General features: G+C 41.0%; 1 protein-coding gene across 7 annotated transcripts; it reads left to right on the plus strand.

The window, feature by feature from the left end:
* Positions 1 to 824: 824 nt before the first annotated feature.
* On the plus strand, positions 825 to 12,778 carry kansl3 (KAT8 regulatory NSL complex subunit 3). Of its 7 annotated transcripts, none has more exons than XM_079342565.1 (22): positions 825 to 1,023; positions 2,179 to 2,452; positions 2,624 to 2,794; positions 2,910 to 3,000; positions 3,465 to 3,650; positions 3,756 to 3,884; positions 3,976 to 4,092; positions 4,190 to 4,288; positions 5,697 to 5,768; positions 5,863 to 5,937; positions 6,038 to 6,195; positions 6,289 to 6,352; positions 6,484 to 6,672; positions 7,159 to 7,315; positions 7,659 to 7,736; positions 8,062 to 8,241; positions 8,665 to 8,752; positions 8,952 to 9,082; positions 9,471 to 9,577; positions 10,122 to 10,320; positions 11,274 to 11,389; positions 12,121 to 12,778. In XM_079342565.1, exons 2-22 carry the CDS (start codon positions 2,241 to 2,243, stop codon positions 12,124 to 12,126), a joined length of 2,625 nt encoding a protein of 874 aa, XP_079198691.1. In that variant the 5' UTR covers positions 825 to 1,023; positions 2,179 to 2,240; the 3' UTR covers positions 12,127 to 12,778. The 7 variants fall into 7 exon arrangements, with proteins under 7 accessions (XP_079198691.1, XP_079198692.1, XP_079198693.1 ...); XM_079342566.1 differs by having other exon boundaries at positions 11,277 to 11,389; XM_079342567.1 differs by lacking the exon at positions 7,659 to 7,736 and having other exon boundaries at positions 826 to 1,023.
* Positions 12,779 to 13,213: the final 435 nt, after the last annotated feature.

Here is a 13,213-nt window from a genome sequence, read left to right on the forward strand (position 1 = left end):
TAAAAGGAAAAAAAAGGGAGCATACAGGTTAATTACACAATTTGAACAAGATAGTCATTAGACCCAGAGTCATTGCTATATTAGGAATAAAGTATGCCAATGTCAACATAAAATGTAATAGGTTATTGTTTGAATTGGACCCTTCCTTAGTCTCAGGTTAGAACATTTTTTGGGATAACATAAGTTGACGCATCGCGCATCAAGAAATTGATCATTTTCTCATAAACAGACTGCATCATAAGAATAGATTAAACTAATAATTCCTTGTTTGTAGATCACAACAACCATAAAAAATGTAATTTAAAAGAGCACACACAAAATAAAGCAAAGGTCAGACATACACAGATGTTCCTTCTCTCAAAAAAAAAATCAAGCTCATTTATGCCATTGTTTGCTTTCGAGACCATATTTTGATAAATCTAGCCTTTTCAGCATTGGGCAACAGAAGCGCTGTTTTCAACAAACTTTTTTTTTCCCAAGAGGTTGAAAACACAAAATAATAATAACTACTACAAACATATTGTCCAGAGCTGCTGCTTGTCAGCAGGCAAGGCAGGCAACTACTTGGGGCCCCAGGCCAGTAGGGGGCCCCGAAAACTGACAAACTTAAACCACAGCCTCAAAATGTCCACTTTTTGCAAAGACAGTAGGAAACCTCCCCGATGGTGCCCCATACTCTCAATTTCCTGCTATTGTTTTTTATTTTGTAGGGAAAGGATGTTAAATCAGAAATCCAGTCCATGTTTTGCGTCATCCACTGACGCGCCACAATCTGGGTTGCCAGTTTTTGCTTCAATGACGCCCCAACTGTCTGTCGTTTTCTAACTGCTTTGTAAAAGTAGGATATGAAGCAATACATGGCAACCAATCATACAACAAAAGGACGGGTAGCTTGTACGCGCAGTATATCTGTGCTTTGTATAATCCTTTAAATGATCAGAGAAGCGCATTTTTTTTAGCCTTATTTCCCTCAAACAAAGTGTTTTAACCGCATAGACAAACATGGAGCTATAAAGTGAAAAGGTGAGCCTCAGAAGTCAGCCTTTTAGTAAGCGTTTAGCCTGCTATGCTAATGTTAGCGTGTAAGGCCAGCCCACGTCTGTAAGTCCATTTTATATAATATTGATATTAATGATAAACTATGAGATAGAAATCACAAGTGGACGAGGGAATTAACAAGTAACCACTTTTTAATGTTTGGTTTAGCAGTCAAATCCCGTAACAGGCTGAATATGGTAAACTCAGTTTTACTGTTTGTATTTAATATATAATAAGGTACATTATTATAGTTCAGTAATAGTCTGTCTGTAGACACCTTTATGTATGAACGTCAGATCATTATTATTGGGCTGTAACACATTTCCCTCTACATGATTTACATGAGATTTTACTGGATTAGTATTTAAGATAACAGCAGCAGAAAGTCCATAATAACATCTTTAAACGTCATGTGTTGACCTCCTATACAAAACCTGATGAGATCAAACATTTGTGTTATATTACATTTCAATTGGTTAAACAATTTCACATGTTTATTTTAGTATATTTTTAAAAATGTTTTATTGTATTAAATATATGCTAAAGATTGCTTAATTGTTGAGTTTTTAGTGCTATAACAGCAGCTGTAGATTCAACAAAAAGCCTGTTCATCTCCTGGTACGAAGAGTTTTCTGTGTCAGAAAGTAGGACCATTTCACAAAGTTTATCTTTGGGATCTGTTGTGCACTAAGTAACATTAGAAGCCTTTATTTGTTTTGCTGTCAGATTTGTTTCTTCTCAGTTCTGGCTGCGTTCATGTGCTTGCTGTGTTTTTATGTTGGATTACGTATTGAATTTATTTATATTATTTTAAAATCACAGTTTCCTTTTTTTTTTAAATATGACGTTCAGCTGATGGCAGACTGGTCCTTTATTGTGAAAGCCTGGTTCTGTTGAACACAGTTTTCATGTAAGCTCCCCTCTCTTTCTGGTTCTGCCAGCCTGTGACGTCAAAGTTGCACGCTATCCGACCTGGTTCAGACTAAGGTCATGTTGTAAAAGATCCAACATGTGGATCTACAGATGAAAGTGACCCCAATCTTATTTGAAAAGTTCAGATTCCCCTTGTAAAGGGATCATGGTGGATTACAAAGACATGTTTTGTTTGTCTCCTAAACATGTTTTTTTCTTTCGTGCTAGTTTGGTCTGTATTGACAAGATCGTTTGAGCCCTTCTCAGGGTCCATTGGGCCCAGGAAGAGGATGCAACGAGGTGGGGATAAGGATTTCCAGTTATCGGCACGAAAGATGGGGACATCCCTGCTTTTCCAGCTGTCGGCTCATGAGAGAGAGCTGGATTTGGTTTTTCTGGACCACAGCTATGCCAAGCCATGGAATGCCCACCCAGATGCCAGCAGTGCCCGTCCCACAAGGACGCTGTTTGTTACCCCCCGTCGACAGCCGGAAGCCTCATTGTGAGTCCAAATGAATCATAATCTGCACCTGAACTGGGTATCATAACACAGTTGTCATTAGCCTTCCAAGCTAATGTCATTAATGTGAATGAATGAATTTAATGGTGATCAATGCAAACAATGAGCCGTTTTTTTCCTTGTAGTAACTTCATCTTCTTTCTTTGTCTGCAGAGACAGTGATTCTGTCCTAGATGTGGAAACGGTCACACCGAGACCTGTTCCTCTGTATGATAACCAGAAAGCTTTGAGTGTGATGAAGGAGTGTGAGCGACATGTTCTGTTTGCTCGAACAGTTGCTGAGAGTCCTCCTCCACCTGATGACTGGGAGGAACATATAAACAAGTAATTCAACCTCTTCACGGGATCCTCTGCTGTACTACCTTACCCAATGATGACAGAAGCTGTGATCTATGTTTAAGTGCTTTGTTTTAACTTTATCATGACTATTCTGTTTCAGGATAGGATGGTCAGTGGCCCAAAATAAACTGTTCAATAAAGTACTTAAAGCTCTGCAAGCTGAAAGACTAGCCCGTTTGGCCAACGAAAATGTAAGTTTTGATTTCTTTATTCAGATTTTTAAGATCTGTACATTTTGAAGGATTTTTGGATGTCCTTCTGCAGAATGTGTGAGTGCTGAAATGAATCGAGTTCAACATGTATCTCTGTGTGTAATCACTAAGCATATGTGATGTGCAATTCTTATTTTCAAATTGCAACAGTTCAAGAGCAGTCGGACACTAGTTTTCTTATAGCTTATATAACCTTTCTATGGGATTACGCTAAACCCTTACACAACAGGAGAAAATCAGTACAGTAGTTTAATATTGATAACAACACTAATTGAATGTTTAATGTTAATATTGAAGGGGAAGTTAGAGCCTGATGTGATGCTAGTTTTGTCACTATATTTTTAAGTTTTTTAGATTTACTTTCTGACTTGTTGTGAATATTTTTAATCAGGCTTTTATTGAATGATTCAAATAATCCCATGTCATTTGTTTGTTTACCTTAGGCTTCCAATGAGCCAATCTTGCGGAGGATAGCTGTCGACAAGTGTGCAAGGAAGGTGCGCCATGCGTTAGCTAGTGTGAACTGGGACATCAAATTGACGCAGTGGTTGCACAACATCATGATTGAATCGTTAAGCCTCGCTATGCTGGCTGCATACCTGGATGTGTTGCAGACTCTCAAAAGCAAGGTAGGAGCTGTCTGTTAGAATTAATGATGAAATAGTCTGTGTATCGTGTCAGGTGTGTGCTCCGTGATTCTGGATTCATCACTATAACTCTTTGTGTCTGTGAAGTTGCCCTTACTGATCGACAGAATGCTTCTAACCACGACAAAGACTGGCGCTCCGAGTGCAGAGGCCCTGTCGCTACTACTGAAACGGCCCTGGGACCCCGCTGTAGGAGTCCTCTCCCAGAATAAACCAGTAAGCACTTGAAGATCCAGCTTTTGTTTCCCCTTATGTTTTAAGTGATTTGCAGCAGTTGAAAACTGTATCTGTTGATTTAATGTTTCAGTGCAAGCTTCCTGGATCTCCACTCATTCTAATAGCGCCATCAAGCCCCACCAATCCGGCCCTGTCTACTTCCCGGCGAATGAGATTCTGGCAATCACAGCTCTCTTGTTTGGGAAAGGTATTTCTTAAATAAATCCACGTCTAAGAAAAATAATCATTTATTTATATATTTTTTATATGAGATAAATATCCTGTACCAACTGTTTTTGTTTCAGGTCATCCCAGTGCACAGTCATGTGAACAGCGGAGCAAACATTGGCATCACTCAGTGCTTAGAGCACATGTTAGGCACTGTGAGGGCCAAGGTCATGGAGGTAGGATGTTCTGTTTTGCAAATCATCTACGTTTTTTTTTAAAGTGATAGTGATGTCATGCGTGTGGGTTTTTTGTTTGTTTTTTTCTGGGAGGGGGGGAGGAGTGCTGGTTTTTCTCTTATTGGAAAGGACAGCAGAGGAGAGACGGGAAATGTTGGCAGGAGAGAGGGCTGAAGTCGGATTTGAACCCGTGGTCACTGCGACGAGGACTTGAGCCTCTGTAGTGCATTGGCTGGACGACATAGCCGTCATCCAACGCCCCTCATAGTGATGTTGCTGAAAGTCGTGCTTCACAAATATTGTTTTGGCCAAATTAGTAGAAAATAGTCTTCGCTTTATATCTTAAACTTAAAGAAAACGTTTTATATTTATAAGGCTACAACTTGTAGCAAGCTTTCTTTTTGTTGTTAGGAACACAACACCCTCAACACACCTCAGAGTTTAATAATAATAATAACTTCATTTATATAGCGCCTTTAAAAATGACTGCTTACAAAGTGCTTTACATATAAATACAAATACATCAGCATTTTGAGAAGAACAGATGGACCAAAAAATAAAAGGCTCAAATAAAATAACTAAAAATAAGACGGGGGGGGGGGGGGGGGGGGACAACATCCCATCACAGGTAGAATAAGGATAAAATAAGAGAAGGTAAAATGAGTAAGACAGCAGACGGCAGGAGAGTTGAACGTTAAAAGGAGTAGGAATTATAACATACTAAAAAAGTGAAAAGCAATTAAATAAATGAGGAAAAGGAGAGATTAGTGGAAATCTTAAAAGAAGAGAGCACATAAAAGCAAGTCTATAAAAATGAGTTTTAAGAAGTGATTTAAAAGATGCCACTGACTCTGCCCGCCTTATCTCCTCAGGCATGTCGTTCCAAAGTCGAGGGCCCCCGATCTCAAAGGCTCGGTCTCCTTTAGATTTGAGCCTCGACTTTAAAACGACCAGAAGGGAGCTGCCTGAGGATCTGAGACCTCGGGGTGATTGATAGGGGATTAAAATGTCACAGATGTAACATGGGGCGAGGCCTAGACGGGCTTTAAAAGTAATCAGAAGGATCTTAAAATCAATTCTAAAAGTGTCAGGTAGCCAGTGGAGAGAAGCCAGAACAGGGGTGAGCTGCTGCATTCTGGACCAGTTGAAGGCGGGAAAGTGATCTGTGAGTTAAACCGCAGAGAAGGGAATTGCAATAATCGAGGCGAGAAAAGATTAATGAGTGGATATTTAAATGGCTCTTTGAAATTCATAACACAAAAAATGATCTTGTACTTCCAGTTACCTGAAAGGTTTTATGATCATTGTCTGCAAGGACAACACAGGAAGAAAAAACCTCTGTAAAATGCTTCTTCAGCCGTCTTATATTTCCTCTTGTACTTGATGGTGTTTAAAATGTTTCCACCAGGTTCACAGTCACTTTCCTCACAAACCCATTATCCTCGTTGGCTGGAACACAGGTGCTCTCATTGCTTGTCACGTAAGTCATTTATACGTCTGATCTATGCAAAGAAGCAGATGATATTTTTTGTGTTTAAGGTCACATGAGTTGATTCACCACTGCTTGATTACAGGTATCTCTTATGGAGTATCTGACAGCTGTAGTATGTCTCGGCTTCCCCCTTCTAACAGTCAATGGGCCAAGAGGGGTAAGAACTGAGCCCTCCAATCATCTGCAGCCCTCCCTTTTCATGTTAGTACTTTTTTTTCTCGTTGTTTCTTGAAGTAAAGGTTGATGTTTGTTTGCAGGATGTGGACGACCCCCTGCTTGACATGAAGACTCCAGTGCTGTTCGTGGTCGGCCAGAACGCTCTGCAGTGTAGCATCGAAGGCATGGAGGAGTTCAGGGAGAAGCTGAGGGCAGACAACAGCATGGTGTTGGTGGGAGGAGCAGACGACAACCTCAGGTCAGTCACAACCTCTGATTTGAGGAGTCAAAGTTTAAAGAGTTTGATGTCATTTATTTGTGGTAGAAACATTTCATTGTCTCCCTCCAACAGAATCAATTCAGCGAAGATGAAATCAGAGGGACTAACACAGACCATGGTGGATCGCTGTGTTCAGGTTGGTCATCGTATTTGAAAAAAAAAAAAATCACAAGGTTATGTCTGGAGTGTTTCTCAACCTTTGTGATATCTTTTGAAGCAAATGCATCTATGCTGAGGACTTTTGCTTCTTTGATTTCTGACTGGCAGGATGAGATAGCTGACTTCTTGTCAGGCGTCCTCACGCGAGCAGAGGGACACAGTCATGGCTCAGGTGAGATGAGGGACATGGACACGGAGAAGAAGAAAAGGCCTCGACGTGAACTTCCCTTTGACATGGAGCGAGGACGGCCTTCCTCCCCTGCTCTTAGAGTCCCTATCTCACCTTCAGGTTCTGAGGTCAGTGACATCAGCGAGCGTTAACGCACATTTTTAAGAGGTTTGAAATGTCTACGTTTTTTCTTTCGGTAACCAACCAGGGCTTCAGACTATCAGACTATATCCAGAAATGACTAAAAAAATCAGTCAGAAGAGTACAGGAACTTACAATCTTTGACCCCAGGACCTTTTGTTATTGTCTGTTCCAAAAGTCAGAACTGAACTGGGGACAAAGGCGTTTCAAGTTTGCTGCTCTCTTGAATTTCCCTCGGGATCAATAAAGTATCTATCTATCTCTATCTCCCTTTAATTGCACCGAGTTACAAAGAGGGCTAAGACTTAAAGAGCTGATCTCATTGGATGCTTTTAACACCTTTAATTTTTCAGTGTAAATTCTGTTCGCGACACTTCAAGTTCAACTATCTTCAAGTTAAAGTTCTGTTTCTAATGAATAATTAAAGCATGAATGAATAACTTGTGTGTTCCTCATCCTAATCTTGTATGCAGGAACTGTCTAGTGTCTGCAGCAGTCCTACTTCAAGTCCCAAACCTAAGACGTCTGGCCTGTCACCCGCACAGAAGTCCAGTCTGATCACAGCCACACAGCTCCTCAAGACACACATGCAGCGCTCGGGCACAGTACTCACCCACAAACAGGCTCAAGGTTAGTTTTGTAAGCAATAATGCGTCAGCTCTCGCGATAAGGAATATAAATTCACTCTCACCCACATGTGCAGAGTGATCCTTGGTACCTCTCACCACTCACATTTTCTGTACTCTTTAGTAAAAACATGTTACAAAGAGTCATTCCACCCCGACTTCGGCACCAGCTGAGCAGACAACGATACATAAGATGTGAAAATGACTGCTTGTGAAATTAAAGCAATAATCACAACACAAGATATGACGGGGCAAGACTGAACGTGACTGAAATACTCTCCTCTCTTTTTGTCTTTTCTCTACTTCAAACTTTCCTTTCCGTCTTTTTTCCCCCCCTATCATTCCAGCTCAGTTTGCTGCTTTTATGAAACAAAACATGCTTGTGAGGAAAAATCTTCCTCCTGGCACACCTCCTTGTATTTTTGGTAAGTCTCTGTCCCTCTTCTTTCTCTTTCTTCTTTTTTTTTCACTCTTTTCTGTGTTTCCATTGCCCAAGTTTTGAAAATGAAAGTCACATATTTAAACACTGCTCTCACTAAACACCCAAATGTGTGTCACAGTAGAATATCTAAAAGTTGCATGTTTGATATTGCTAAGCACTTTAGCTAATGGTTGGAATTAAGACAATAAAAATGGGGAAAGATTTGGATTTAAAATCACTTATAGGAGATACAACAGGCTAAAGGAGTCCAGATCAAAGACACTTCATTGGCCTATCTGTTCTTGTGCTTGTTTGTTTCTGTGGTGCAGTGCCTGTGACCAGCGATCAGATGGATGGTCTGGACAGAGATGAAGTGAGATCGCATGGCAAGAAGAGGCAGATGCCGAGTCCCACACCCAGCAAAGCCTCAAAGAGAGCAAAAATCAAGGTCACCATTGTTTCCCAAAGTGAGTCAGCAGGGGGCACCACCAGCCCGACGACACAGGAAGGTAGGACCTTTTAGAAACAGTATATTAACATTTACTATGAAGGATGATTCTGGTTTCGTTGATCACTGAGAGAACTTTCCAGGGCTTTTAAAAACAGTCTGGATCAGAGTGGATACTCAGAGATGATACTCCTCTTAGTTGTGACGTGGATTGATAAAATCAGTAGACTGCACAGGAATTCAAAGTAAAAAGAGATCTCTGGATAAAATGATCAGAAAGAGACATGTTTTTGTTGTCTTTATAATATTGCTCAAAAGAAAGTTGGTCAATTTATTTCACAACAAGTATTGCACCAATTGCAACACGTGACTACCGAGTTGTGCTTGGTGATTGCTTCTGTGTTTTTCTGAAGGCCAAAATGAAACGGGTACGTTTAGTAATGTTGACGTTAAATAACAGGTGATTTGATACCTTGTCTTGCAGTGGGTGTCTCTGGAAAGCCCTTAACAGTGACAGTGGGACAGACTGTTGCTGGAGCCAAGGAGCTTTCAGGACTTCTCACAAGCCAACGGTAAGCTAACCTGCCCTGCTGCACACAGGCACCCTAAACCTGCCTATACACATGCCCAATCCCCAACCTTTTGTACAAAGTGTGTGTGGTGCAGAGGGATTAATGAGAGGTGGAGGAGCTCAGAGGAGCCGAGTGATGGCCAAACAGCACTTGCTGGGGTACCTCCTGAGTGGACTGGTGGTTATGTGTGTCACTGCAGGTCTGGTAGTGTCTCAGAGGTGTCTGGTGCCCTGTCCCCAGGCTCCAGCTCATTCAGCAGCAGCGTGCAGCCTTGCATGGTGTCAGGGTCGTCCACAACAGCCCAGGCGCAAGCTCCGGCTACGGCCCAAGGTATCTCTGTCCTGTCCTGCCCTGCACGCTGTTTGAAGTCTCAACTGTGCGGCTAATCTCAATGCAGTTGCTTTAGCACACCGAGCAGCTTGCCTCTAACAGCTTTGTAGAGAGAGATTAAAGTTTGGACCTCTGGATGAGATCAGTGTGTGGGGAAAACATATAAAAGCAAACATCATCATTGATCACCTCTTGCGCCATTGCTGTATGTCTGGTCCCAGACCTTACCCTTTGGACACGTCTTTCATGTGGTGTGTGAGTGTCTGTGTGCGTGTGTCAATCTAGATTAGACCTGTTGGGGAAGATTGGGTTGGAATAATGTATTTAGCATTCATTTCACTTTAGTCCCCCCCCCCCATCAATTCACTGTCTTTTTGTTTGTATGCAGCGGCTTCCGCCAGCAGTCTACTTCAAGGTCTAAGTTTCACTCTTCAGGAGATCGTCACCAAAGCTCCTAGCCTGCCCTCCTCAGCCGCAAACACAGGCAGCACCCAGGTACCTCTTATGTATATTGCTATATTCAAAATGCGAAACCCTAAAGTCAAGTGCTTCCTGAACTCAAGAAAGTGTACATTTGTGATGCTTTTTAAAGTGGCAGGCGTGTACAAAAGTGTGCATTTACATCAGCCTGGATATGGAAGAGTTTGACTTTCCGGCCCATAAGGTTACACAGGAAAGCTGTGATGTGTCTTCACGTCATTAAAAGTTATTATTAGTACTAATTGAAGTTATTAGGAACTGTTGGTTCCACATCATTTTCATTTCTTTTACAATATTAAGTCTTATTTAGTTTTATAAGATGAATATTCTAAGACAAACAAAGAGGGAAATCATCAGGACGAGCAGTAATGATTTAACTTTTATTTGTCAAGGGATCATGTACAAACATAAATGTTGCCATTAGATGTATTACAGCTGCAGTCCCTCGTATACACACCATGAGAAAACTCTCCTACTGTCACAAAAGTGTTCTGACAGTAAAAAATGAAATGAACCCTCAGTCCGTAACACGAGGTGCCTTCTTCTCCTCCTTCTTCAGGCGGTCTGTGGGAAGCCTCAGAGTCAGGTCCTGGGCTCAGTCTGTACCAGCAGCGGTACTCTTCTACGGGCGGTGCCCGTGGTCACCACTGGAGGAGTGGCTAAAAACACTGCCATCCACCAGCTGCTGACCAACGGTGGGCTGGCCAAACTTGCCAGCAGCTTACCCGGCTTGGCGCACATCACCAATCAGTCTGCGGGTATGTCTCGCGCTGCCAAAACACAACGGCCACGCTGAAAGCCCAGGGTTCACTCATCCTTTGTTTTGATGACAGTAGTTCAGGACATCTGTAGGCCAGGGAGGATTATCACTGTAGAGGACAGTAGAGAGCAGCTCAGTCTACGTGTGTGTTGGTGTTGGACCCCAGAGTCAGACGTGCAGCTATTCAGCATCAGAGGACAACTTCAAACGTATTCATGTTTCGTTTTCAGAAGAGCTATGGGGAAATCATAAAGTGAAAAGTTTGAGTTTCAAGTTCATGCTCCAGCCAGTGTTGAAGTGGAAAATTGAAGCCTATGAACAATTAAATCGTATGAAACTATTTGATAGAGAAACATCATGATTAAAGTAAAATACGAGGCTTGTGAGGTTAACAAAATGTAATAAGAAACTCAAAAGTTGAATCCAAGGAGCTTCTTGTGTGTCAGGTTTTTTTTTTTTTTTTTTTTGCCAGCATTAGTCATTCCATGTTTGTGTTCCTTTTGTTTGCCTCTTCATGTTGTAAATCCTTTCATTCAATCACCTGCTTAGAATATGCATAAGTTAATGCTAACATCTCACAGAGAGATGTTTATAAAGCAACAAAATCAGCCCATGATTACTCAAGTTGTGTCCCTGTTGTAACAATAAAGACTGGAATCAAGTGTGTTTTCATTGCTGCTGTTTTTTTTATTTATTTTAGTGTGAATCTGTTATATTGCTCACTCCTCTTGCTTGACTTAAACACCAAACTTGTTTTTTTATTCTCCATTGTGTTCATGTTAAACCCTCTGCTGTTATTTTAATTTGCTTAATAACCACCAAACCGGTCTTCCTGATGATTTCTAAACAGTATATTTGGCAACATTTTTGCCGGAGTGCGACGCTAAAAGTTGAATTTTGGGCATAAGCGTGAGAAGCTGTTAGTGTTGAGTGGTTTTGTTTGTGTGTCAGTAGGGCAAAAAGCCCCCACATCCATAACTGTCACCCTTCGAGGAGCACAGACCAGTAGAGGGGGATCTCTCAGCCAAACTGGTGACATGACGCCGGCTCGCACCAGTGAGCCTAAGGTGTGTTTAAACCATTTGACCATTCGTCATGAAGGCATATTTGACCTATAGCTCTTTTTAGAATAACTTAAACATAGCTGCATGTGTAGATCTGTATTTGTTGATTGAGGCAACATCTACCTTTTCTGTTTTATAAATGCTAACATCGTCCATACAATACAAAAAAATGTATCTGTTTGGGTTACTCTTGAATACCTTCACTGACTGCTTCCATAAAGTCATGACATGTCAAAGCCAAGAAGGATTGTTGTGTTTAATCACGAATGAGCTCTGCTGTAAATGACTATCCTCTCCTGCAGTTACCAGGTTATTGTAGTTTACACTACACACCAAGTGTAGAACACGTATGAATGTACAGATGAGTTTAGAGTATGATATACACTTAAACTATATGCATACAAACACATTAAAAATCACAGTTTAATGTACTATCTTTCTCCAGAATTACATAAAAACCTGCTATGACTGCAGAGTGAAAACAACTTCCTCAGCTAAGTGTTATCACCATCCATCTTAATAGGCTGTCCACAAACGGGGAGCTGCACTTCAGAAAATGTTCATGTGATCAGGCTGAAAATATCCTCACATTATTTCTGAAGAGTCTGCATGCACTCTGGAGCCATTTTTTTTTAAGAGCAAAAGAACGAAATGGTGGTCAAGACTTTCATATAAATAAGTTCATTCATGTTACTGGACTGTGAGTTCATTCATTTCTCTGTGCCCTTTTACAGCAGTGAAAGTCTGCTCAAGGTTTTCGATCTGGTGACGCATCTGATTGAGTTGGCGCTGTGCCAGAAGCATCTGGGAGCCACAGCCTGCTGATGAGACGTTTCCTCCCTGTGATGATGAACACACCACCCGAGAACACGCAGAACACCTGCCTCCCATCCTCCTGAGAGAGGGTTGGGCAGTCTTCCTTGACTGGGGCTGAGCTGCTGAGACACATCACCTCTGTGTGCAGATGGGAAGCACAGACACTAATAACATTGCTTTGTTGGTCTCTATGCTACAGTCTGTGCTCTCTATCTACACATTTAGGTTTTATGGGAACACGTTATCCTCTGAGAATTATTTCATGTAAGAAGAAACAGCAACCCCAGAGTGAAATAATTCCACTGTACAGTTGACAAAAGTATCAACACTTAGAAGATGTTGCCGCTCATTAATTAAAGGACTAGATAGGAATAATTAACTTGAACGTCAGCTTGTTTGTGAAGCATTTTGATGTCACAACTGAATATTTCCATGTTTGTGAGATGACTTCACTAGAACGTCATGCCTTCATTATTATTTATCGCAGTAATTATATTCACATCATCAAAGCATTTCATCATAATTGCTTTTTGTGAAGCAGTGTTCTTTCACAATAAAAAGATGACAACCATATAATGTGTTGGCGGAAACACTTGTTTTAATTGCTAATTAAATACCAGGATTGGTCATAATCTTTTGGTTTCAGAAGCCATGTTGAATTGCAATGTAAATGTGTGATGCTAATGTTGTTTAGTAAGAACTATTTACTGAAAAGCCGCCGTACTTTTGACAGTCCAAGTCTGTCAGCATTCATGTCAATCACCAGATTGGTAAACCCCCCACGTTTAATTTCATATTATGCCTACAGACTATTTCACATCTGTACATTGTCATAATTTTACTGTAAATTGATTTTTGTTTGAAACTGCCACAGTAAAAAAATAATCTGCCTCAAGACCCCTACATTGCGTTCTTATAGAATTGTACAAGCCATGAAACTCTTCTTATTTAAATCATGTTTTACTCTAATGCATCGTGGTTAAACTGCTGTGTTAACAGTAGCAGAGATAC

Source organism: Symphodus melops (assembly GCF_947650265.1).
Source record: "Symphodus melops genome assembly, chromosome: 1".
Lineage (NCBI taxonomy): Eukaryota > Metazoa > Chordata > Actinopteri > Labriformes > Labridae > Symphodus > Symphodus melops.

What these genes read in the sequence shown, in the direction of transcription:
- kansl3 (XM_079342565.1), top strand. Translation starts at nt 2,241, where the DNA reads ATGCAACGAGGTGGGGATAAGGATTTCCAGTTATCGGCACGAAAGATG. An exon ending in TCTCACCTTCAGGTTCTGAG is followed by an intron (nt 6,673 to 7,158) that starts GTCAGTGACATC and finishes TCTTGTATGCAG; the next exon opens with GAACTGTCTAGTGTCTGCAG. An exon ending in AGCTCCGGCTACGGCCCAAG is followed by an intron (nt 9,083 to 9,470) that starts GTATCTCTGTCC and finishes GTTTGTATGCAG; the next exon opens with CGGCTTCCGCCAGCAGTCTA.